We start from the raw sequence: 25840 nt of genomic DNA on the forward strand, positions 1-25840 counted from the left end.
GAAGCCGCAGACAAAAATATTGAATGTTGTCTACAAACAAGTTTTTCAGAATATTTCGTAGTCACGGTACGTAATTTTAATCTACTTTTTTTTCAAATACAAATTTTAAAATGAATAAACTGTTGCAATTATTTATTTTTTGTATTTGCTAGATGGATTGTGATGAGTTAGGAGACCGATGACGGTATGTCAATTTAATATTATTTCATTTTCAATAAAATTTAGAAATTTATAAATCTATCAAATAATGTTAACCCGTCAAATTGCTTACAAAACTTATTTAATTTTTTGCAAGTTTCTAATTGAATTTGCTTTCTTTATCGAGAAATGTACTTCATAATTTATATTATTTTATGGATAATATTTTGATTTTTATTAAATTTTCTTTTAATATATCTACATAAATGTTTGTTTATTATTTATGGAAAAATAATATTATTCACCTAAAATAAAAAATTACGAAACTTATACAATACAATTCTAATTTATGATAATATAAAATCTGTTACTTCTTAAACTATACACTATTTATTCCATTTTTTGAATGAAAGTATCTTCGTAAACACACAAAATATTTTGTGACGTTGCAATTATACATACACACAATATCTGCCTCTTTATACTGACGTTACTGTGTTCCGTCTCGTGAGGTACAGACCGAAAGAGAACATAGGGTGCAGACCGATCATGTTCTTATGCCCGCACAGGGTGCAGACCGGTCACCTAGTTTATAAATAAGATACTATACTTTATTTATTTGCCAAACAAAAAGAAAATATACTGTATTTATTTTTTCCTTACTAATTAGTTTTGGTCATATGCATGGATAGATATGTGCATCAGTGCATGGATCTAAGTAAACAGATGCACTGATGAGCCTAGATTAGAAATGAAACATGTGCACGTGTTCCTCTGTCTCCGTTCATATCCTAAACAACAAAGTTTGTAACCAGATATTTATATTCATAAAACAATTGGTTGCCTTTGATCCCTCCTCAAAATTTCGAGTTTAGCTTTTGTGATTACATTAACTGTACACAAATACAAGAATATAAACTTAATTTTGTACAGATAATTCATAACTGAGAAAAATGGAAAATAGTGTTATGAATATTATGGTGATGCCATTATGGCAAGTCTTAAATATACTTGTTCTCTAAGTTTTACTTATTCTCCAAGTGGCTTTGTCCACAAGCTATTGTAATCCTATATAAAGGACTCATTACTCATGGAATAACACACACCAATTCCTCTCTTCTCTTGTCTTCTCTTCTTTATTCAAAACACGTTATCAGCACGATCTCTAGCGACCTTGAACTAATAGGTATAGATTTTTATTATGTTATATTTTTAGTCTATATTCAATCCTTCTTCAAACCATGTTTATTATCAATTCATGGTTTGTAAAAATGGACTCATACATACTATGAGCTTAGGAGCTTTAGTCGACAATATTGATTTACTCTTGTTTCAAGGAAATAAAATCACTCGATCGAAATGAGATCTTGTCGACAAGCTAATGCTTATTTGAGTTTTTGAAAATTTGTTTATTTTTGTTTCACTTAGCATATTAACATGTTTCGTACGGCTGCATATCAACTGAACATGTTTTATAGTATTAATATCACAACTGATTGAATACGCTTCTAAAACTCAAGTGAAACTGATTAGATTTTAGGTAAATTTTCTTCTTGCTTAGCTATGTATGCATGTTTAGCTAAGATCTGTCGCATCTCTTATACATGTTACATATAGATGTTTATTCAGCTATTATCACTACGGCTGCATATTATCATTACGACTGCATAATTGTATTGATAAGTTTAGCATTCGTATTTAACTTTACGGCTGCATCCCTTACTTTCATTAATATTGGTTTTACGGCTGCACATATATAACTGTTGTTGATATATATGATAATTAGTAATAATATCTTATCTTTGTTTGAAAAGGCATCATATAGGCATGAGATTACTACACGCGTTGATACTATTAATGTTGCTCTTGTTTACAGTTGCATATTGTTATTCACGGATACATATAATTTAATGTAAAAGCATAGTAATTGATGTTCCTAAAGCATATAATTTACGGCTGCATATAGACTTAGTTTTACAGCTGTGCATTGTTCAATGCTTAAAGATTATATGGTTGACCTTCGAAAATTTTGATAAGAATGATTAGTAATTCAATTGTTCGTCGGTTTACATTATGACTTCTGAGAAACGTTTATGCATTAAACATAAAATATTGATATTGCCTTATACATTTTGTACACAAATATATGAATATATAGCTTATTTACTTTCTAAAAGATCTATAAGTTTTGGAAAACAATCCAAAGAAAGGTATAGTCCCAGAAGTGATTACTTCATTGTGTATCTTGCAACTAAAGATTACAAGACCTGAAGTCTGTAAATAAATCTCAACTATGTTGGATGTTGAGTTTAAAAGTAAAATTTCTCGAAGAAGTTTTTAATGATGCATATGTATTAAAGTACAATATATTATATAAGTAATGTTGTCCAGCAGACAAACGATTGAGAAAAAAAAAAGGAGATTTATAACTATATTTTATTTTTTTTGAGACTGAGAAAAATAATGAGCTTTCGAAATTAGATGTTAAATCATGTCTAGTTGATTATAATCATTCTCCTGAAGAGAATATGCCATTTTATATTGAAAAAGAAAATCAACACAAATAGTATTGTTCAAGAAAATGAACATAAAAGTGGTTGTAAACGTGAATGTGGATATAAATAAGGTCAAGATCCAGAGAGTTTCTTTTTAGAACTCATACTCTCACTTGAAGTTGAGAAATAAAGATGGTAATAAAGAAATACCCAAGAGTTTCTATTTAAAATTCATTCTCTCACTTGAAGTTGAGAAAATAAAGATGATAAGAGATATGATTCAATCACCCAAATATGAGAGAAAATTATTGTGAGTACAATACAAGGTAGTAAAACCTTATAGATTATTCAAGAAAAGGATATATATGATGCTCCAGAAGAGTACATAATATTACTACACATAAGAATGCAATTTAAAATCCTTATTGCATCATATTCTTATAAGTCTCAAAAGTTAAAATGATTTGAGAAAGAATACATGACCCATGTAGGGTAGGTTATTGATTCAAAAAATGAGATTCATTCGAGATTGATAAACCTATAGTAATATCATCTCGAGGGGAAGAGTTAAAGAATCTCACATTTTATGATAAGTGAAACATCCAGAAGATTATGTTTGCACTAAAACTAAGACTGATGAATCATTCTCAAAGTAATCTCTGGAATTTTGAGACACTTATGTTGAGACAATAAGCAAAAGAAATGCTTAAAGCGGTATAAGTATTTTAAAGAAAGTATCTATAGCCATTTTGTACTACACAAAAAATTATTGTAGTGGAAATATATATATAGTAAACCAGAAGTTTACAAAATATTTGGCATGAACCAGTTAGACCATTTTTGTTCAGTAATGATGCGAAAAGATACATAAAGATTTAGTTAATATTCATTGAAGAACTAGAAGATTCTTGCGAATGATTTCACATATGTTGCTTGCTCATAAGATAAAATGGTAATACGGTTTTCACCAGCCAAATAAAGTAATTGGCATAAATAAAGGAGATGTTAGTGGACTGATCACCCACTATGCATCTTTATAATACCGTTGAATCCACTTCTTAAAGTCTCTCACGACTATAGAAAATCATTGGATAAGTGTTAAACATTTTGAGCAACACTAATCGCATCAAGCCAACAAGTAATCATTGGTTCTCCCCGTCATTGGTATTGGGTTAGAAATCAACCATTTTCCATCAAAGAATGTTGGATGTGCGATATACATTCCAATTGCTCCACCATATAGCTTTAATTAAGATGGATTCTCAAATGAGGTTGAAATTATATGTTGGATATGAATCTTCATTGATACTTAAGAATCTTTAGCCATCCCTGAAGGATATAAGTAAGGCTCGATCTGAATGCTAAAAGTGAATTAGCATTTCCAACATAAAGGGGAGAAAATAAACAGCTGGAAAAGAATATAAGTTCGAATGAATTATCATTGATCCTCGGACTAAAGATAAGTCCAAAAAAAAAAAAATTCAATTATATAGCTCAGTAAATCAGTTGCCAGACACATTTACTGACCCAAATAAATATAGTGATCAAATCACATATACCAGCTATAAATGCTCCAAATAAGAATTGATGTTCCAGAAGAACAATATCAAACTGCTAGTTACGCCTGACGCGTAGTAAACATATTGGTTCCAAAGATAAAAATCCTCGTAAATGAAAGGAGCATAAAGTAATGGTCAACAGGAATAAGAGTTTGTGAATGATCTCCAGAAGAGACATTAAACATGACTGAAAGAATTCAGGTACATGAGACAATGAAGAGATCTCAATAAGTTATGTCATGTATAGAATAAAATGGAACGAATAGACAAATCGACGTCGATGATATTTATGCATGTAAAATAGCAGTTGATATGATAAATGAGAAAGAGGATCATGAAAGAAAGTCTATTGAAAAGTGTACACAAAGAGATGATTGGCCAAATCAGAAAGAAGCAATAGACAAAGATAAAAACTCTTGTAAAAGAGAGAAGTATTTGGACCAGTTGTCCATACACTAGAAGGTGTAAAACAAGTGGGATAGAAATGAGTTGTTGCACCAAATAAAGATCAATATGGAATTTATTGTGAAGAGACATAGTCTCATGTGGTAGATACAACTACTTTCATGTTCCTTATTTGTCTGGCAATAAAAGAAGAACTTGAGTTATACAACCCACTGGAAACTGATAATCCCTAAGAGATAGAATCCCTAAAAGATGTAATCCCTGAAGGATTGTTGAATCAAAGTAATGTTCCCGGGAACTCTAGCTATTCGATCGAAATATGTTTTATGGGATATATGAAATATTTGAAGTTAATCAATATATCTTTATATTTATCAAGAGATTATAGATCAATAGAATCATTTATTTGAATATAATCAAAAACTCCTGAAGAGTTATAGAAAATTATATTTTGGAAGAAAGCTCTTGACAATACAATATTGTCTTTATGTATTCCAAATTGGAGATCTAAAATGAGATGTTATCGCAAAGATCCTTGAAGGATTTTATTTAAGATGCTCATATATGTTTGGTCTTGAAGTACTATATTCAAAGTGTTATTGAGCAAATTACTAATCTTTTTCATAACAAAAGATGTAATTTCATATGACAAGAAAGAAAGTCATAATAGTAACTTTCATAGTTGCGAATGAGTTATTCGTATGTACGAGATGAATGTCTAGACGATTGTATGTAAGAAGTTTGGTTTGAAGTCCAAATAGACCAAGAAAATATTGTCTTTATCAAATAAGAATTGTGGACCAGAAATCTATAGACCTTGAATACTCTAATGGAAACAGTATTACGATATTCTCAAGTTCAAAAGAGATTTATCTGATTAGAATGCATATCCTGAAGATATTGCTTTCCGGAGAAGAAATGTGAAATATGTGTGGTTGTACTCTTTTCCCTCATCATTGTTTTTATCCCACTGGGTTTTTCCATGACAAGGTTTTAACGAGGCAACAAAGAACACACAAAAGATAGACACCCAAAAAAGAATGTTACAATTTGGGAGATGAAAATCTATCATTGTTCTGGAGATAAAATGAATCCAAGAAATGATCAGATCATGAAGACTCATGCACTACTGAAGAATGGCGAAGTTCATTTCCTACAACTTCGTTCGAGTAAATATTTGGCTGTTTCATTCACCAAGACGCTACCCCTGCTACTTTCAAGAAGCTCACTCATCTTATTGAACTACGTTGTCTCAGAGATCTCGACGTATGTACACATGAGGGGAAGTCATTGCACGCTGCACTCTTTTTCCTTTAACTATGGTTTTTTCCTATTGGGTTTTTCTGGTGAGGCTTTTAACGAGGCAGCATCTTACGTGCATAATGGACATCAAGGGGAAGTGTTATGAATATTATGGTGATGCCATTATGGCAAGTCTTAAATATACTTGTTCTCTAAGTTTTACTTATTCTCCAAGTGGCTTTGTCCACAAGCTATTGTAATCCTATATAAAGGACTCATTATTCATGGAATAACACACACCAATTCCTCTCTTCTCTTGTCTTCTCTTCTTTATTCAAAACAAATAGATCTTAATCAAGTGTTTCAAGAAAAAAAGATCTTAATCAACAGAATGTATAAAATAATTGTAGTATCAGAATAAATAAAACACTAATTTATCCAGATATCAGTAAGTTTTTATATCAATGTGTATATATGTGAAGGAAAAAAATAATTCATAACGAAAATCACAATGAAAAAAAAAAACATTTTCCTCTCTAATTTTGCTGATGAAACACACCAATTTTTTATTCAATTTTCAAATAAAATTGTATTCAGTATTTAGTTTTAACTTTTTCATTAAATCAAAAACATTCATTCAAAATTGTATGTATAATTCGATCGACTTAATTAGCCACGTTACTGCAAAACTAAGATGATCATGATAAATCATGGCATATTTTATAAAACCAGCGAAAGAAGAAAACAATGTACACTCATTCGTATGCACACACTAACCAATGCATCATAAGATTCATATAAAACATACAAAAATAATACTACTAATAAAACTAAAAAAGATGAGACAAATATTCTAGCAAATATAAGAAAAAGCAAAAAAAAAAAGACATGAAATAGCGTGGCACCTACTCTTCTTCTTCTCTACTTCTACCTTTAGTAACTCTCTTGTCTTCATACAACCTTTTACACTCCTTTCTCCTCTTCTCTTCATCATTTCTCTTCTTTACACCTCTCTCCAATGGTGGAAACTGCAAAACACTAAACCTAATCTCTCTCTCTCTCTCTCTCTCGTGAATGGCGGCGCGAAAACTTGGGTCGTTGTTACGTCAGCATTTCTTCTCTCTCTTCTTTCTCTTTGTCGGCTGTTTCTTCTTCCCCAAAGGAGGCGACTGTAAACATAAGAAGAGGAAGAAGAAGAAGCTTAGAACGGTTTCTTCCGGTTCAGGTTCCGGTTTATCCTCTTCTTGGTTGTCTCTAAAACGGTTTTTCTTATCCACGACGAGGATATCTAAACCCCGCAGCCAAACGCATCCTAACGGTCAGTTAACGACTCTTACTTCCGCTAGATCGTCTCACAACTCTCTCGTCACTCTCGTTCAACCCGACCCGGAAACCCGTGTCGAAAACGGGTTATCGGACGACTCCGAGGAGATCTTCTCTTGCACGACGTGCGGAGAGATCTTCCCCAAAACAAACCTCCTCGAGCATCACTTCGCCGTCAAACACGCCGTGACGGAGCTAACCGACGGCGAATCGAGCACGAACATCGTCAAAATCATATTCAAATCGGGCTGGCCCGATTTGAATAACAAAGCCCCGGAGATCCATCGGATCCTGAAGATCCACAACAGCCCCAAGATCCTCGCGAGATTCGAGGAGTATCGAGAGTTCGTCAAGGCCAAAGCCGCTCGTACCAGCAGCGGCGGAGGAGGAGGAGGAGGAAGACGGTGGGACGACGAACGGTGCGTCGCCGACGGGAACGAGCTGCTGAGATTCTACTGCTCGACGTTCATGTGTGACCTAGGGCAAAACGGTAATTCAAATCTCTGCGGCCATCAGTACTGCAGCGTCTGCGGGATCATCGGAGCCGGATTCTCGCCGAAGCTCGACGGGATCGCGACGCTCGCGACGGGGTGGAGGGGACACGCGGCGGTTTCGGAGGAGGTGGAGGAAGAGTTCGGGTTTATGAACGTGAAACGGGCCATGCTGGTTTGCCGGGTCGTCGCGGGCCGGGTCGGGTGTGATTTGATTGCTGATGATGACGTGGACAAGAGTGATGGAGGGTATGATTCTCTAGTTGGGGAAGGGAGTGGGAGTAAGAGTGGGGCCCTGTTGAGGATCGACGATGAGGAGCTTCTGGTGTTTAATCCAAGGGCTGTGCTTCCTTGTTTTGTGATAGTGTATACTGTGTAAGCGTGTGAATGTGATCATGTCTGTGTTATAGACTTGTAGTATAATGTTACAACTCGCGAGATTTTTGTGAGGTTTGGTTTAGATGTAATAGTGAAGTGTGAACGCGTAAGATGATTAAACAAATCTTTGTGGTGTCTTTCAATATGATCCAAGCATTTTTTGAGAGGTTGTGTGACTAGTTGATCTTTCTTGTTTTCTGTGATTAAGGGAAGAAAATGGTAGACAACTGTGAATGGAAGTTTAATAATGTAATTATGTTAACACTTTAAGATGATACTTACTGCTTTAGTTAGAAAGTTGATGTTGAAAGAAATGTCTCTTGCATTTGTTGGAAGCAATGAAAGAGTAGCTATGAAAATAATTGAAAGAGTGAAAAAAAAAACAGAAGATTTCCTTTTGTTCTTTGTGATTTAATATTTTAGAATCAAAGTTGTTGGTTTGGCCAGCTTATTACATTCCATGAGATGCAAACTGATGGAGACCGCATATCACAACAAAATCAACATGTAAAATCATCCTTTGATCGATGTGACTCATAATTTTTTTTTATATTAGAAAATTGGTCACAACTCTCAACGTCGCGCCACAGTTAGAGCACCATTAACGGGGTCTTTTAAGCCCGTCTCTTAGTGTTTTCAGAATTAAAAAAAAAGGAAAAATAGCAATTACCTGAAACTACGTCTCTTAATCAAGCAAAAGAAGAGACGTCTCTTCTCGCTCTCTCTATCGTGAAGAAAGAAGAAAGAAGAAGCCATGGCAGGAGTAGGACTTTTCTGGTGTAATCTCTTCATCTCCTTTCCTCTGTAAATCCTCCCAGGTTATCATTTTCTCATTTTTTAGGGTTTAATTGATTTCTCTCCAATCTTCCGAATTCCTTAGAGCTTCTTTTCGAATTTGCAGATGTTGATGATTTCTACTCTCAATGCGATCCGGGTAAGTCTGGTTTAGCATTCAGGACAAGGAAGTTTTGGTCTTTTTTGTTTGGAAGATTTGATTTTTTTTTTGTTTGTGTAGAGAAGGAGAATTTGTGTTTGTGTGGACATCCGAATGAGTCGTGGGAAGTGAATCTACGGGCGGAGGAAGACGGTCGCGAAATCTCTGTGTTTCCAAAACGAAGACAGCCGCTCCCTCCTCCTTGTCTCAGCTTCGTTCGGTCATTCGCAGGTTTGCTTCCTTTACCTCAAGTACTAAAATCTATAGTTAGACAAAAGCATTATGGATTGTGTTGTTGCAAGTTTGTTAGCGATTTGGGTTTTACAAAGGAGAAAAAGTCATATATTAAAAGCGTATGGTTGTGGGATTTGCAGATAGTGAAGTTGCTATCAAGTGTAGATGAATCAAAGACTGTAATCAATAGTAAGGATGATGAAGGATGGGCTCCTCTACATTCTGCTGCTAGCATAGGCAATGCAGAGCTCGTTGAAATCTTATTGACTAGAGGTTTGTGTTGCAATCTTGTTAGCTTCCTTTAAATAAGTTTTGTGATCTTGTCTCACCCACTGTAGTTCGATAGATTTGTTGCATATAAGTTCTATGTTAAAGTTTGTTGTTCTTCTACTCATTAACGTTTGATGATGGATTTGTTTTTTTTTGTCTGTGTTCAGGTGCTGATGTGAATGCCAAAAAACAATGGTGGTGGCACTGCTCTTCATTATGCTGCTAGCAAATGATGGTTGGAAATCGCTCAGCTTTATTTTAAATCAGATGAACGTGTGCCTACTGAGTTGAAGAAAGCAATCATGCAAGCCCGAGGGGAGAAGAAGCTCACCCATTCCAAACTCGCTCAAGTACACTACTTCTCTCTTCACTCTGTCTCTTTTTTTTCTGAGTTTAATAGTATCCATTGGTCTTATATACTCTAAAACGTGAAATCATGCTCCTCCCTGATTCTTATATACTCAACTAAACTCTTGTAAGGTTGATGTAGTGTTGGATTTGCGATGTAAAGAGTTTGTATACTGATTTGATTTGCAATGTTAAAATTTTTGTTTTTAAGAAACCCTAAATAAGAAACTAGCATTGGAGTGAAAAATCAATGTGTCTCTTAACTAAAGTTTTTAATTACATTTAATTATTAAAATATTCATTAAGAGACTCAAATGGGTTTGTGGGTTAATGATGCTCTTAGAGACTTGGCATAATAACTTGTTATTTGGGCATGATTAACCCCAAACTTTTAGTTAAAATTCTTAACTTATGATTTGACATTTTTTTATTTTTTTTTTACACTTTTCATCTAATAAACAATTCTTATATCTCTTATTTAATAGACAGTTCTTAACTTTTCTTAGTTAAAATTTAAGAAAAGAAAATTAGGCTTGTAGTCGCTACTTCCTTCGAGACTGAGGTTAATAATGATCTTAGGCTTGTAGTCGCTACTTCCTTCGTACCCAGTTTGAAAAAACATGCTATGGTTAAGTTTCACGCATCGTAATTATGGTCACTGAATCAGTAGTTAAAGGAACGTGAGATTTGATATTGGTAACACCTAAAAGCATGAGCAGCAATGAAAAACCAATAGCTTTTCTAAGTAAAATAATAACATTTATATTTATTACTATATTTCAATTATTTTCAAACAATTCCACCACTAATAAAACTACAGCGGTAGAAAATTTACCAGATGGTGTCAGGACTAGTCCATCCTTACAGCATTCCCAATTTACCCAAGATGGAGCTATGCACTCCTTACTAAATACCCCTAAGTATTAGACTGAAGCTGCGTTGCTATTAGTAATTTGACAATACCCTATTTGCGGACCAAACCAATGAAATGTACCCTCTTATACTCTTAAAATCTACGATATAGGCCCAACTGAAGATCCATAAACCCATGATGATGGAATATTTTCGTCTTTTTCACTAGACCAATTGCAACCATAAGGATTTAACGCTTTTCACCAACGTGACTATAATAAAGACGCATATACATCATTAATATGCACATATTTATATTTATTAGTTGGTATAGAATGTTTACTTAGAGAGACGTGATGATGGACGGTCTTAACTATATGGTGTCTTCCTGAGACTCGTCGAGAGGGAAACACGTCTCATCACCGCCAGTGTTCCATAGAAAATTAGCGTAATTAGCGGCATAGAAAGAGTTGGTGGGATCGGCATCGATTGCTTCCAAGAAAGTCTCCTCAGCAGCCCAAAGATCGTCCCGTGCTCTCCATAAGAACGTGGCGTATTTGCTCAGGGCCTCTGCGTCTTTCGGTTCCACTCCTACCGCTCTCTTGAAGAACTCTTCTGCTCTGTTATACAAAAATATCACGTGAGACACTAATTCACTAGATATAAAAGAATATCAAAGGTGAGATGAACAAAATCAGAAATTTCATTAGTATTATTAAGTAATATGATGCTTAAAATAGTGTATAACACCATTGCATGAGGAATCTACATGTTTAAAATACTTTACTAAGCCTCGGCTTACTCGAACTCCAAAAGCCTAACCGAGCTTTATATTATAGAAAAAAAAATATATAAATTTGTACTCAAAAGAACTAAATCGAAAAACCAATCGAACGGCCACACCTACTTACTACCAATGAAACTACAATACAGTACTAATTAAGCTTAGATATATTAAAGCCAATGAAAAAAACATGTGTTAGTTTGTTTTGGTGAATAAATCTAGACTAGAGGACAGATTGTGAGGCAAAGACTTCAGACAAAGCCACCTTTTAACTTGTTGGATTCTGGTGGGGTGTCTTTAAAGCTCCACCGTAAACTCCACTATCATCAGCCCTCAAAGACTCAAAGCTCATTGGCTAGAACTAATCTTATGTCTTTATTTATTCCCCGCTAGATATTTTTCTGTCCTGTCTTCTTACTCCAAAAGGAAAATAAATGGTTCAACTCTCTTGGTCGAATATATTCTGCTGATGTAATTATTATGACGATTTAATTTAATTATTTTTTAAAAAAATTTCCACAATTATGCCCCACTAGTGAATAGAGAAATCATCGAGCACTACGCCTACTTTTGACAGTTAGCATCAACTTGCAGGCTTGCAGCCTCATAATTCACATTCACAACCCAAAAAAATCTACTAGGAAGCTTCGAACGAACCTAACTTCAAGTTTACTAAATAAAATCTAATACTTAAAACAAAATTTAACCGAAACAATGATAAAGATGTGACAGTAAAAATAGTTTGTTTACCTGTCATAGTCATTAGAGACGATGTAAAGGAACTGAGCATAGTTAGCGAGAAGCAGAGGATTATTAGGCTCTTGAGACAGTCCTGTTTGGTATAGAAGCTCTGTTCTGAAGTAATCAATTTCCCCATCCGCTTCTTCCACTCGAGCATCCAAAGGAGACACGAACCGCTTCCTCGTCTCGTGATCCAACAGTGCACTGTCTGTATTTGAAAAATGCATTTCCTCTGCTTCCTCCACAACTGAATTCCACAGCCTGAGTTCGTCTTGTCCCGACACTGATGTCTCCTCTGACTCTGTTGTCGTTGACCCGAGCGTTGACGAGACTCCTTCGGGTATGATTGTCTTAAACTGTTCTGATCCATCATCACCATCTGCTCCGTTTAACACCGGCCGGACGTTCCCGCCGCCGCCATTGTTGTTGCCGCCGACGGAAGCTGTGTTCCCGTTGGGAGACGATACAAAGAACGTTTTGACAACGGACGAATCGGTTGTGAGCTCTGTCACGGTGGTGATCTGAGGAGGAGCGGTGGCTGCGGCTAAAGCAGAGTTGCTACTGATAGAATAAACAGTGAAGTTCGCGAGGAGTATCATTACATAAACCATCAAAGTAGGCGTGGCGGAGAAGACTTGCTGGAACAGCCAAACGAAGGAAGCGTGCATCTCTTCTCTAACTCTAAGCAAGATCCCTTGCAAGTCTTCGTAGAAGAGAACCTCTCTCATATGCAGCGTGAAGCTCTGGAGCTCTCGGATCATGAACACCATCGAGGAGAAGGCCTTGCTCATCGAGGAGAAGGCCTTGCTCTTCTTGACTCCTTCCTCCCATTTTCGCTTCTTCTTTATTATACGAATCGAGAGAGGAAGGTCGACGCTGTTCGCTTTCATCTCGATCTCGTGCCATGGCGGTTGTTGTTGTTGTTCTCTCTCGTCGTGGAACCTGAGAGTGAGCTCTTGGATCTTTTTGGAGAACTCTTCGTCGGAGAAGGGATCTAGGCTTGCGGTAGAGACTCTGCGAATGGAATGAGTCCTTGTCGGGGTGGGCGGTTGCCAAAGCTCGCAGGACTTGGAGCGATGGAGCTTTGTAGGAGTTCCGAAGAGAGCTGAGCGGTTCAGTCTCTGACAGGATGGAAACGGTGCGTTGTGACGTCGTTTTGAAGGAGATGAAGAATGAGCCGCCCATTGAAGGAAGGGCGAAGTGTATGCTACTTTCACTCCCATTCCAAATTTTCGATAGAAATCGAACTTTCTCGGCGAAACTGGTGAGGCGGAGAAGCACGAGAGGCAAGTAAGTGGAACGCGGAGAGAGAAAGTGAGACGATGAGCTTTTATATACACAGACGCGGAGCAAAGGGGTTTGTTCACTTGCACGAGTTTATCAAAAATATCGAAATATATTATTTATTTAATTAATTGAAAAATAATACTAGTACAAAATATCACCGGTTGAACAGCGACGCAGGGGACCTGACAAACAAGTAGCCGGTCCCTAGAACCGACTAATATGATAAACCGGAGATTTATAAGGAGTTTTCATCTGACGGTGTAAAATAAGCCACGTGTCAAATTGATTTTCTTCTCCAAACTGTTGGGATTCTGATGCTTGCGACCAAAAAACTAATCAACGGTCTTGGAAACGCCATGTAGATATTTATATTGCTTTAAAACCAATTAAAATCTGAGAAAACAGGCGAGTGGGGTCCGCAGTTTACATGTATTTTGGTAACTGTTGCGATTTACGTCTATGTTCATTTTCTGTTTTGTACTCTTTTTTTTTCTTTTTATTACTACTAGATCTTTTTTCCGCGCTACGCGCGGATAATATATTTAAATTTTTTACATTTCTTATTTTTATTTGTATGTAAATTTTTGTATATTAAATTATATATAAATAATTTTTAAATTTTTTTTTTTATATTTTTAATTTGAAGTAAGTATTTCTATTATATGTAACACAATTAACTAATAAAATATGAAAAATCAAGTCCGAAATTTTAGAGTTATGTAAAAAAAATATAATTATGTATAGAATATAAATTATCTTAGTTTAAAAGATCGGAATCTCATCTCGAACAAATTCACGAAAATAAAAAGTACTCTCATAACGTACTTAAAATATAAAACCCTCTTTTCAAAAAAAAAAGCATACTTAATAATATTTTTTGCGTGTAATAATTGAAAACTAACAATTGAATATCGATCTAGAATATTATTTTAATATATCTAATGGTAAATTATTAATTGTAATAATTTTTTTTTGAATTTTGTAATATTACATGAATTAGAAGTCTTTAAAATCTAAAATCTATTTTATTAACGTAATATATTTTATTCATTTATTATTTTGATGTTACAAAATATTGCTTTAGTTTTATTTGTATATTAATTTTTTTAATAATTTTTTTCTTTTTAAGTAATTTTAAAATTATCAAGAATATAATATATTTAAAATTTTTTGTTTCAATATATCCACATATGATGTCTACATTTTTATGTGTGTTTTCTTTTTAGTGTAGCATATTTAATTTATCGTTTGTATATTTAATAACACCTTGTTGCGTGCCGTTCTATGGTTTTAATAAATGTGTTGTCATTTTATTTTTATTACTACTAACATAATTTTTTAGTGATTAGTGATAATGTAATTTTAACGTTATGTATTATATTTTATCGTATATCTTCTAACTCTTCAGGATGTCACTTTTTTTAGAATCATTTTAATTAGATAATAGGTTTAAAGATGTAAATAAAACTGTGTATGTTGTAAATTTAGACTTTTTAGTGTAACTGAGAACTATTCCCTCTGTTTTTTAATGTTACATATTCTAGCTTTTTCACACATTAAATTTGCATAATTTTTTATATTTATCTTTGTTCCATAACTTTAAACCAATAAAAAATCAGTAAGTGCAATTAAGTTTTTTTTTAAATTTGCCATTAGTTAATAAAACATGTCTTGAAAATGTAAAAAATAGATATTTTAAAAACAATTTTCTTTCTAGAATATGTAATATTAAGGAACAGAGGGATTATCAATTATGGAAATTATATTTTGATTTTATTTTACTAAATCTTTCTTTCTGTGTATATTTTTTTGTTTTATTTTGCATTTTTACAATTTTATTGCCTTATTCTTTAATTGTAGAGAATTGTTATTTCCAATTTTTGTTTCATATACCTTAAAAGTCTTCGGTTGATTTTTGTTTGTTTTCTTTCTCCAATTACAATTTACAGTTTGACCGTTTTTTTTTTGGATCAAACTACTAATATCATCAGATAGAAAAAGTTAAACTCCAAAAATGGAGTGAGTATTTGTGCTAGAGAAAACTGATTTAGTCACTAATATAGTTAGATATTATAATATTAGAAGGTATGAAAACTCTTGTTTGTCGTCCTGCGCTAGACATAATTAAGTTGTTGTCAATTGATTATATATTTGTGATAACTGGAAATACATCTTTATATATTCCTTACATCATCTTAATTGGTTTACGGTTCAACCATTTCTAATATACTGAGAGTAACATAATATTAGATGTTGATTATCTCCTTCCAATTAGGAATGCACAGAATGAGAGAAATTCAAGGTGGGACTACTTTACAATTTTTTTCCTCATATCTATATAGAGTTAGTTTATAGATTACTCTATCTGTTTTAAAATGTAATCAGTTTTAATTAAAATCTGTAATATTTAAAAGTTATTACTTTAGAAAACTGTCATTTAATATATAAATTTAATCAATTACACAGTAATTTGCATAATTTAATCGGCCACACTATATCCATTAAATAGAAAGTTACATTGAAATATAAAAACAATTTATATAGTGAAACAAAAAATATTTTTACACAAAGGAAATATTCAAATTATATTGAAACATTAGAATAGTAAGAATAAGAAAAGCTGAAATCTCAACGTCGATCATTTACGTCGGTCATGCCTTAGACCATCTCCAATGTATTCCTCTATTTTTTTTTCTAAAATAGAGGAATTTCATAATAGAGATGGATTTGTCTCCGATGTATTTTTCTATTTTCTCTCATAAAAAAGAATATTCTTGATATATTCTTTTCTAAGTTTACAAATAATATTTTTTATTTGTGAAAGTTGTAAACCAGCCCAATTTATTTTAGTATTTTATAAAATTATGATATTATTTACACTAAATATTTTCTTACAAACTATTATGTAAATAAAAAATATAATTATATAAATATTATATTTCACTAAAAAATATTTTTTGGTTATAATTGTTTAAGTAAAAAGTTAAAAGATCATTTTGTAAAAACAAATAGAGGAGGTGACATGACAAAAACATAGTTTCTCATTAACCGATTATTTTCGTCTATGTTGACACTCTATCTGAGATTTGTATCCTACTTTTATTACTCTCAGTTCATCTACGCCTAATTGCTTGCTGAGTTCATCCCCTTCCCCGTCCTCCTCTCGCCAAAGGTAGTGAAGAGGCCACTTTGATATTTTTAATTGTTTTCATGATTGCTATTTGTTGCTTTTCTAATTTTACGTTCATATTTAATAAGGAAGGAGTATATTTGTGAAATCATGTTACTGAAAATCTGATTATATCTTTCTTGTAAGTCTGAAAGTAAGGCAGAGAGAGTGAACTGTTTGGACTGATTGGAATGCTGATCGATGATATTCCTAGGAATCTGGCAATCTTTTTATATATTTCCATGGTGTGATTTATGTGTCCTTGTATGAATCACACTCCTCTTCTTACCTTTTTCCTGCAAAATATGTTAACCATGGATGTCATTATTTGCTTAATTTCCCATTTACGCAGAAGCCTTTTAATTGTAAAAAAAATTGTGTCACCTAGTTTTCAGCGAGGTTGCTGAATATTTCTTTGTAAACTATATTGGTGATGCCTTTTTCACCCTTTGCTCCTGAAGACTCGTCAAGTGTATTGGCAAAGTCACACGGGATAAAAGCAACATATCCATGGTTGAATACGCTTCGTGGCAAATATAATGCAACTTGTTTGAGACTTTGGCCCTGACTCTTGTTAATGGTCATTGCATAACATAGCTACTAACAGGGGCAAAAGGTAAAGGGATGAACAGACTCATTTGATGACAAATAGTGTATTAATATCAATGTATCAACCATAATTTTACTGACTTTTGTAGCTATTAGTCTTTTTTTATTAACCATAATTTTGCTCAGGTCTCGAGCCTTCAAGGTTTGATATGATTCTCGCTATACTGCTATGTTTGAGTGCCTTTAGTTGACTAATAATGAGGACAGAATCCTGCGTGATTTTAATATATGTTTCATATACGTATCAAGTCAAGTATTCCATAAAAGTGGGTTCATTATAAAATAAGAAAAGAGTAATATTAAAAACTTCAAACGTCTAGCAAATAGAAACAAAAACAAATGAATTTTAAATTAGATAGTGGACCAACTGTCCTAGCATAAACTGAGCGACAAAGACAAAGCGTATGTCAACACGACTGCATAGTTCCTCATATCTGCTACTTAAAGGACTTTGCATTCCGACCCTTTTTCGGTGGATTCCCTTCAGGTGAATCTGGTGGGACGTTATAAACAGTCTCAGAAGTGTATTATGTCTGCTCACGACTTGCTATGGTTTCCTCAGCATCAGATGGTTCCATGGGATCTTCACCACCCTCAGCGGGATTACCGCCAGATGAGACACCAACATTGAACTTGGAATGCATATCATCATCAGGGGTGTGGCCACCACCCTGTCGATCAACAATATTACTTATTACTATCTTATATAAGGAGTCAAGTAAATAAATAAGTTTTGTTGACGTACATGTGGTGCAGAAGAAGGGTTAAATGGTATAAGTTGTGTGAATACAAAAGTTAAATTCATAGCGACGAAGTACAGATGAAGACATACCTGGAAGCTCAACATTAGTATTAGCTAAAGACATGAGTTGCTCAACAGATCGAAACCTAAACATCTCAGTAGAAATCAGATGAGCAACAGCAGGAACTTCAACCATCTTCGTAAACTCATTTAGACGGATGGCCACAGGAGAATCATAAAGCTTGAAATAATTGTTGCTTCTAGTCACATCGAATCCACTAAGCTCAAACATAGCTCACTCCCTAAGAAGTTCTAGGAATGTGTTCAGGCGATGGACATATACAGATGCTTCGATGAGATAAGACAACAAAATAAGGATATTTGTAATCAGAAGCTAGAATCCGAAAATATGGACTACATTACAACGAAGAAGTAAGACAGAAACTGGAAAAAAAAAATACCTGATCATCCAAAAAACCTTATCAACGCCCATTAGTTCACCCCCTTCTAAACATTTCTTGCTTCCCAAAATCAGAGTAAGCAAGCGTGTGACAACGGTTCGAGTACAACATCCTGTCTTCAATTCGGAAAGGGAGATTTGGGAAGCATCCATCGTTCTTGCAGGACTTTGTATGAGTTATGAGCTGGAAGGATCGATGAATCTGTGAGGACCATCAAGCCGGAGACACTTATTACATGTTCATAATCCCGAAGAATCTGAAGAGATAGAACTTTCTGGAGTAAAGAGACGTAGTGGAGGTCGAATCAACTGTGATTAATTGCAAGGTTTAATGGCTTGAAGGTGAAGCCGTTACAAAGATCTGCAGTTCGACGAAGAAACTGTGATTAGGGTTCAAAGGAAAGCGGCTATGAAGACAATAGAGAAAGGTTTTTTACGTCTGGGCCATACTAACTGAGGGTCCAAATATAACTATTATACAAACCCACACAATTCAATATTAAGAAAGCCCAAATAATACATACCGAAACAAAACGCAGGAGAAAGTGTGCTGACGTGTCTGAATGCAGGCTTCCTATTGGCTGATTTTCTATGCTGACGTGGATAGGCTCAATGGAGCTCATATATCCCTTTTAATATAGTATAGATACTGAATATGATATGCGAGTCGCTTCTTGGTTTAATATGAGTTACTATGTGCTATAATGATTGTACCAGATAATTAAACAAGTGATGAGTGAAATGCATTGCTCGTTTTGGGATTCATGTCCAATGGAAGGAAAGTGAACTACGTACGTTGGTTAATTTATCGTATGCGTAGTGAGATATATTTCGAGCTCGTTGTATATGGTGAGCCCGTAAGTAACTTCGTATAAACTACATGTCAAACCTAAGTTAAACCACCAATATCAAAATCAATTGAATTCATTTTAGGTTCCGCCATCATTTACAAAACCAACCATTCTGAACCAAACCAAACGGAACCCATGTCGAGAAGAAATACTCAGGATTTGATAGATATCTTGTTTGAACGTGCCAAAACCGAGAGAGGGGTGAAAAATCGACGATGGAGAAGGAGAGAACAATATGCACCAACTTGGCCATAAGATAACATCGTTGAGATAAGGACGTCGGAAGAAGGCGAAGAATTGACGGCTCTCGTTTGGTATCTGCTCATATCTTCTTAACGGTTGATATTTATCCTTCTTTCGTTGGACTCTTCTCACACTACATCGATATAATTCGATACTATAATTTATTCATTCCCGAGGTTCATTCAATATCATTTAATACACGTACGGTGGAATCTTTCTTTCTTTATTACGTCTATATTTGGACCGTCGAGAAAATTCGTAAAAAGAAAAATTGAGGAAACATGGATTTTATATGATCTTTAGATCGTCTCGTGAGTAGTGTTTGGCATATCGAAATATGTAACTGTTGTTAGATTTTATTAAAAATAATTTTTAGAACATGCAGTTCAGAGGAACGTAATTATCTCCAGCTACTTTCATTTGTTGTACGTCTAATTCATACATAATTTTCAGTTATTCTCAGTGTATGCTGCTCTTATTTTACATTTACCATATTACTTATTTGGGTTATACCAATCATACGTTCGTTAGCTTTCAACTATGCTAGTAACGTCTCAACTTTAATTGATGTGTGGTGTGATTGTATCGGAAGAAGAATGTTTGATGTAAAATGAGAGCAAACTACTAAGAATAGATGTATAACAGATAATAATCTTCCTCTTTCACCAAAAAAAAAAATACTCTTGCTCTAATTATTAGCTTAGTTATAGTATTATTCATACACAGATCTAGAGGTACATTACACATACATTCATTCAGTCATAGAAGTTATTAAGCAAGAGATTCATGATTTGATCTGCTTTAGTTGCATCAAACGCCAATGGTAATATACATCTAATATTGTATGACTGCAACCGTCGGAAGACGAACGGTAGATGTAAAATGCGAACATATAGCAAGAGTAGTTAAAACTTTTTTCCAGAATGGACATAACAAATCATGTTGTTCTCAGAACATTTTCAATATAAAACTCCATTTTTTCCTCTAAAATAAAGTAACATAGAATAAAAAATTAAAATGTTCTAACCAGGAGCGGACCTAAAGCACGAGAAAGTGTGACATGTGTCCCACCCTAATTTTTATTTTTTCATTAATAATTAGTGCTAAGTTTATGCAAGTACATTTACATTAAACTTTGAGTCATAAGAAAACTGTTACATGCCTCATACTAAAAGCCACCTTGGATCCGCTTCTGGTTTTAACCATATTTCATTGTTCACTCTATAATAGAATAATGAACAAACAAAAAATGGATTATTCCATTAATAGAGTAAATTCTATTATAGAGTAAGAAATTGACTAGAATTGGAGTATTTTTTTTATCTATATTTTATTTCAGAGTAAAAAATAGAATGACGTTAGAAATTTTCTTATATTTCAGTTTGTTATTTGTTTACATGTCTTAGATGATGCAATTCTTCAACGTACTCTTAACGCGTCGTAAATATCTGATTCTTTTTTTTGGTAAGTATCTGATTCATCAGAAGAAATCTTTTGACAATTGGCTTCCTTTCAATGGAACCAAGGTTGTGAGCAGAAACCAGTAAAAAGCATACTTATGAAAATGAAACAGGACACAGAAAGTATCGAATTCAATCAAAGTTATCTAGTTAACATTTAAAACGTATGTTGTTGGGAATAAATAAATTAGAAATTTCAAGATTATCACTGGCGCATACTCCTATAAATAAGTCGAACACATGTGGGATCCACTTAGTTCTATAAAAAAATTCTCGTATTATCAGCATGGCTCGTCAGTTAAAGTAATTTGTATTCCTTCATCTAGCTAAATATAAGAAGTAGGTTATTTGTGTTGTCTTTTTGGAAGTATACAATTATAAAAAGGTGAAAGTAAGTTGGTTATGAATTATGGAAGTGATGAAAGTAATTGCTAACGGGCAGCGACAAGAATGACCAAAAAATCAAGACAAATCGGAAAATCAAACACTAAACGTCCAAAAAAATGTATGGACGGTAAATAAAACAAATAGAAAATGATAGAATACACCATGTGATATAAGGGAGTTTGGTTTATGAAGATTGATATAATGGACGATGGGACAAATAATAAATAATACGTTGGGGCCGGGCTTGAGGTCCATTGCATACTCGTCGTCCGAGAGGTCTGGTCCCTTGGCGGCTTCCTCAGGGACGATGCTGTTTGGTCTCTTGTTTACGTATCGTGATCTTGTTGACGATAAAAGAAACCCACTCCAAACAAAACACACTCTTAATAATAGTTCAAAATCTTGAATATGAATTGCAAAGCAGGAGTGTTACAAAAAAAAAAGGATTGCAAAGCAGGAGAAGGCGATATCATCATATCAGTCATCAAAAAAATACTGAATTACTTAGCTTTTTATTTTGACCAGATGAATTACTTTGTTATTCAATCGGAAAAGGAGAAATATTCCAAAGCTCAACACTTTGAATTACAAAAATTACTTATTAATTTTATTAGAGTACTTGGTTTGAATGATACTATATTTTAGAATGAAAAATAGAGTGATGAACAAAAAACTAAATAAATTTTGAATAGAATAAACTATATTTTATTATATATATAGAGTAAACTATATTTTATTCTATTATGAATAGAAAATAGAGTACTATTAAATCATTTTTACTCTAAAGTCTAATTTCTAATTTTAGAGTGGAAAATAGAACGAGGTTGAAGATGCGATATACGAATCTTCTTTTGGTCAAAATGCAAGTCTTTATTTACTTGACCACAGCAATATAGAGCCAACAAAATGCATATACAAATTTGAGTGGATGGTGGCTCTTGATAAGATGCTATAGCCAATTTGAGAATCAAATGGAGAGAGACATAACAAAGGCCACCACGCTTATCGCCTCTTATCTTGTTTCTACCTAGTATTTATCAAAATCTGCCTTTCATATTTCATTCTTATGCATATATACAACTGATATTTTGTTGGCTACTTAACATAAGATATATCATCGGTTTATGTGGGTATCCTTTTTCTATAAAATTTTAATGAACATGAAAGCTGAAAGAAATATCTCCACGCCGTATTTATGTTGATATCTCATACTTGAGCAATTATATATGTGGAAATAAATAAATATAAGTGCATTGACACATCGATCACCTAGGTTTCTATCTTCTAGTGTTCTTCTGTAAGTTATGATTCTTAAATCAACATTTTTGCAATTTCTGATAAGGATCATAAGGGGTGAAATCTTAAGTTCATTCAGTTTTTGTGCATGTAAAATGTGAATAAACTATAAGGTTAAGGTAAGTTTGCAAGATATGTTTAACATTTACACCCAAAAAAAAAAAGTTTGCAAGATATTTTATTTTCTTGGTGGAAATTGGCTTTGCATGGAAATTAAAGTGATCGCTTTTCTGTCTTTTGTTTTGCCGAGAGAATGAAAAGAATAGATGGTGTCAGATCTATTGCCAATGTCACAAAGTACCTTTTTGTTTCAAAGCAGTTGGTGTTCAAGAAATTCTCAGGATTAAACGAGTAGAACCATGTAAATAACAAATTTTAAAACCTAAGCACTAGGTTGATATATGTGATCTAAACTCATACTGAATTTACCTTGATCATAAATTCTTATATATCAACTCTGTTCTTACTGGGATGTCCATATGTTACATTTCAATTAAAAGCCTTGATGCTCAATTTTTGTTCTTTTTTATTTTGCGTTGTGCGAGAAAGTATCAGCTGCATCAGAACTCAGAAGACATGAGAAAGGCTCGATCTGTCTGCCGGTGAATACTCTTGAATTGTTATCTCTGAAGTTTCGTAAGAAGAATGATATAGTACACTATCTATTATAATTCTCTATTCTTGAAATCATCACACTGAAGTCGCCAATTCCTTTTTTTCTTCTTATTGTTCGATATTCAGGAGTGCCTTAGAAATCTTAGAAACAGAATTAAAGGTTCAACAGATCAAGAACCACAAAGTCCAGTTGTAGAGGATCAAGTGGTTAGTATTTTCACTCTCTAATTTACCCGGTCGGTTCACTACTGACTCACGATGTAAATATGTAGGATCCATATAATATGTGGTCTTACATCTTAATTGCTATCATTGATATCTCTACAGGTCAAGATGAATCATATGGTAACTTCATTGGCAAAGACCTTTAAATCTCCACTAGTTGACACCATTCAATCTATTCTTCAACACCAGCAAGTAAGTTACATCAACATAAACTTATTGATATCTGGTACTTTTGTTCTCAAGTCTTAGTATATTTTACAACATGCATATGCAAATCTTTTTTCTTGTTTGCCATTGTGTTCTAAAGTATAGTTCATATATTTTGAAAACAAATACTAAGTTTTGGATAACAAAAATGAAGTCACAAAAAACTTAAGACCCATGCTGGTTTATTTCGCGTATGGTTAAGTATACTGAATCTGAATGTTAGTAGTGGACTGTAATCACATTGCTTCTATTGAAAACTTGCAGATCGTAGTCTGCTCTGCTGCAAAGGCCTTTAGAGAAAGAAAAAAGGACAGAAGCATTGCACTATTGCTGAGAATAATATTTATTGAATGAACAATAGACACAAACACATATAACTTAAGACATTGTACATAATATTTTCGTCTCTGTGTTTGACACTTTGATGCAATTAAATAAGTTATACTTGGAAATATGTAAATCTTCGATGATCACTCCAGCTGGAATTGTAGAGTTCAATAACATTGTACGGTGCTAAACGACCAGGTATTAACTTCTACAAAGAATACTCGATCTTCTTCTTCGAAGTGATAACAGTTTTAGAACAACTCTCATGTTTGTGTTTGATCACACTTTAAGAAGTACTTCGACCCAGAGTAGCTAGCTCTACTGATAAAGATTTTGTTTTAAGGTAGAGGTGTTAGGTTTGAGTTTCAGTAGTTGAGCGAAGAGGACTTAGCAACCGGCTTTTGTCCCTGGCCCAAGAAGTTATGTGCTATTTTAGGATTCAAACCATAACTTCTTGAATTAAAAAAAAAATATTTTAGTACACTATCTCATTCTAAGATGTTAGAAAGGTCTTGGGTTTACAGAAAACTGCAGAAACCGAGGAAGCTAGAACAAAAAAGCTTATCCTTTCATCCAGTTTGAAATGTATGGGATGGTAAGAGAACTTTACTTTGGTTGATAATTGGCTGGAATTAGGTAAGCTTCTATTTTGGCTTAGCTTTGATGATTTAACAAGTTCTTGAACTCTGTGATTGATGTATTTTATTTTCGTTTGAAACAAAAAGTTGAAGGCTTTGTATGTCGATCTTTTTTTTTTTTGAAGGCAATTTGTATGTAGATCTTCTGAAGAAGGATTTGGTCTCTGCGATGGTTCTACAGAAGTTGAAACTCTTCCATCAGTAACATACATGTTCAAAAAAGTAGCCTTCTTTTGGTTGTGAGATACTGATGAGATACCCATTCTAAGATGTAGGCTATTATCAAGCCCACTCACATTTTAAAAATGTTAGTAAATTTTGGTTTCTCTGAACAATCAAGTTACAGATTCTGATGATGAATATATTGATTCCGGTCTTTGTATCCAATCGCGTTTGGTTTGACTTTTTTTTTTTTTATTGAAAGGGTTTGGTTTGTCAAGAAAGGTTATGATCGCTTACACTAAGTTGGCCCAGCGAAATTTTAAAAAGAAAAAGTTGGTCCAGCGAATTGCAGTGAATAAAGTATCTTGAGTTAGGCATCCCCTATATATTATTTGAAAAGCATTACAACTTTTTTTTTGTAGCCACATGTCATCACTAAAATGATTCTTAAAATCCTTAGAAAAATAGGTTGGTCCATCTAAATATATAATAAACTTTTTATTAAACTAACCATAAATATATTATTAATGTGCTTCATTATTTCCATAAATAAAATTACAGAATTACCTAATATAGCTAAATTATATATGACAATTAATGGCTTTGAATAATAAAGATTTGATAAAAGTAAGTGTATCTTATATTATATTTGTTTAATTTTAAACTATTAAAATAAATTAAACAATCATAGTAACCATTTAATAAAAATTAAAAAAAAATCTTTATATGTTGTATTTTGAATTTTTTAAAAAGAGTATAAATTACTAAAACCATTAAAAGTTTCACATTCAAATTTTGTGATCTATGGTTTAAACTTTTTGTTATGACATGATACAAATAATTAAAAAATCATATAAGTTGAAAGTCTCATTTAATAAGTATTAAAAATAAAAAATATATAAAAATAGATATGTATATATATATATATATATTAAATTAAATTATATGTCATATAAGAAAATAAATAA

At 33.4% G+C, this 25840-nt stretch overlaps 2 protein-coding genes and 2 long non-coding RNA genes across 6 annotated transcripts; 2 read left to right on the forward strand and 2 right to left on the reverse strand.

The window, feature by feature from the left end:
- Positions 1-6305: 6305 nt before the first annotated feature.
- LOC103864982 lies at positions 6306-8197 on the forward strand. The gene has a single exon (XM_009142768.3). It carries the CDS (start codon positions 6914-6916, stop codon positions 8030-8032), a length of 1119 nt encoding a protein of 372 aa, XP_009141016.1. The 5' UTR covers positions 6306-6913; the 3' UTR covers positions 8033-8197.
- A 2669-nt stretch (positions 8198-10866) lies between these two features.
- Positions 10867-13568, reverse strand: LOC103864985. 3 transcript variants are annotated; one of them, XM_009142770.3, is made up of 3 exons: positions 13129-13554; positions 12204-13095; positions 10867-11289 (listed from the first exon to the last, which is right to left on the reverse strand). In XM_009142770.3, exons 1-3 carry the CDS (start codon positions 13415-13417, stop codon positions 11043-11045), a joined length of 1428 nt encoding a protein of 475 aa, XP_009141018.1. In that variant the 5' UTR covers positions 13418-13554; the 3' UTR covers positions 10867-11042. The 3 variants fall into 3 exon arrangements, 2 of the variants coding, with proteins under 2 accessions (XP_009141018.1, XP_009141017.1); XR_632329.3 differs by adding an exon at positions 11719-11863 and having other exon boundaries at positions 11049-11289; positions 12204-13568; XM_009142769.3 differs by having other exon boundaries at positions 12204-13553.
- A 3950-nt stretch (positions 13569-17518) lies between these two features.
- Positions 17519-18435, reverse strand: LOC103864986. Its single transcript, XR_632330.3, has 2 exons — positions 18092-18435; positions 17519-17930 (listed from the first exon to the last, which is right to left on the reverse strand). It is a non-coding gene; the product is annotated as an uncharacterized LOC103864986 (long non-coding RNA).
- A 133-nt stretch (positions 18436-18568) lies between these two features.
- LOC117133314 lies at positions 18569-25066 on the forward strand. Its single transcript, XR_004457118.1, has 2 exons — positions 18569-24708; positions 24836-25066. It is a non-coding gene; the product is annotated as an uncharacterized LOC117133314 (long non-coding RNA).
- The last annotated feature ends 774 nt before the right edge of the window (positions 25067-25840 follow it).

This window comes from Brassica rapa, chromosome A04 (assembly GCF_000309985.2).
Source record: "Brassica rapa cultivar Chiifu-401-42 chromosome A04, CAAS_Brap_v3.01, whole genome shotgun sequence".
NCBI lineage: Eukaryota > Viridiplantae > Streptophyta > Magnoliopsida > Brassicales > Brassicaceae > Brassica > Brassica rapa.

What these genes read in the sequence shown, in the direction of transcription:
- LOC103864985 (XM_009142769.3), bottom strand. Translation starts at nt 13,417, where the DNA reads ATGGGAGTGAAAGTAGCATACACTTCGCCCTTCCTTCAATGGGCGGCT. An exon ending in GTCTCTAATGACTATGACAG is followed by an intron (nt 11,290 to 12,203) that starts GTAAACAAACTA and finishes TTTGTATAACAG; the next exon opens with AGCAGAAGAGTTCTTCAAGA.
- LOC103864982 (XM_009142768.3), top strand. Translation starts at nt 6,914, where the DNA reads ATGGCGGCGCGAAAACTTGGGTCGTTGTTACGTCAGCATTTCTTCTCT.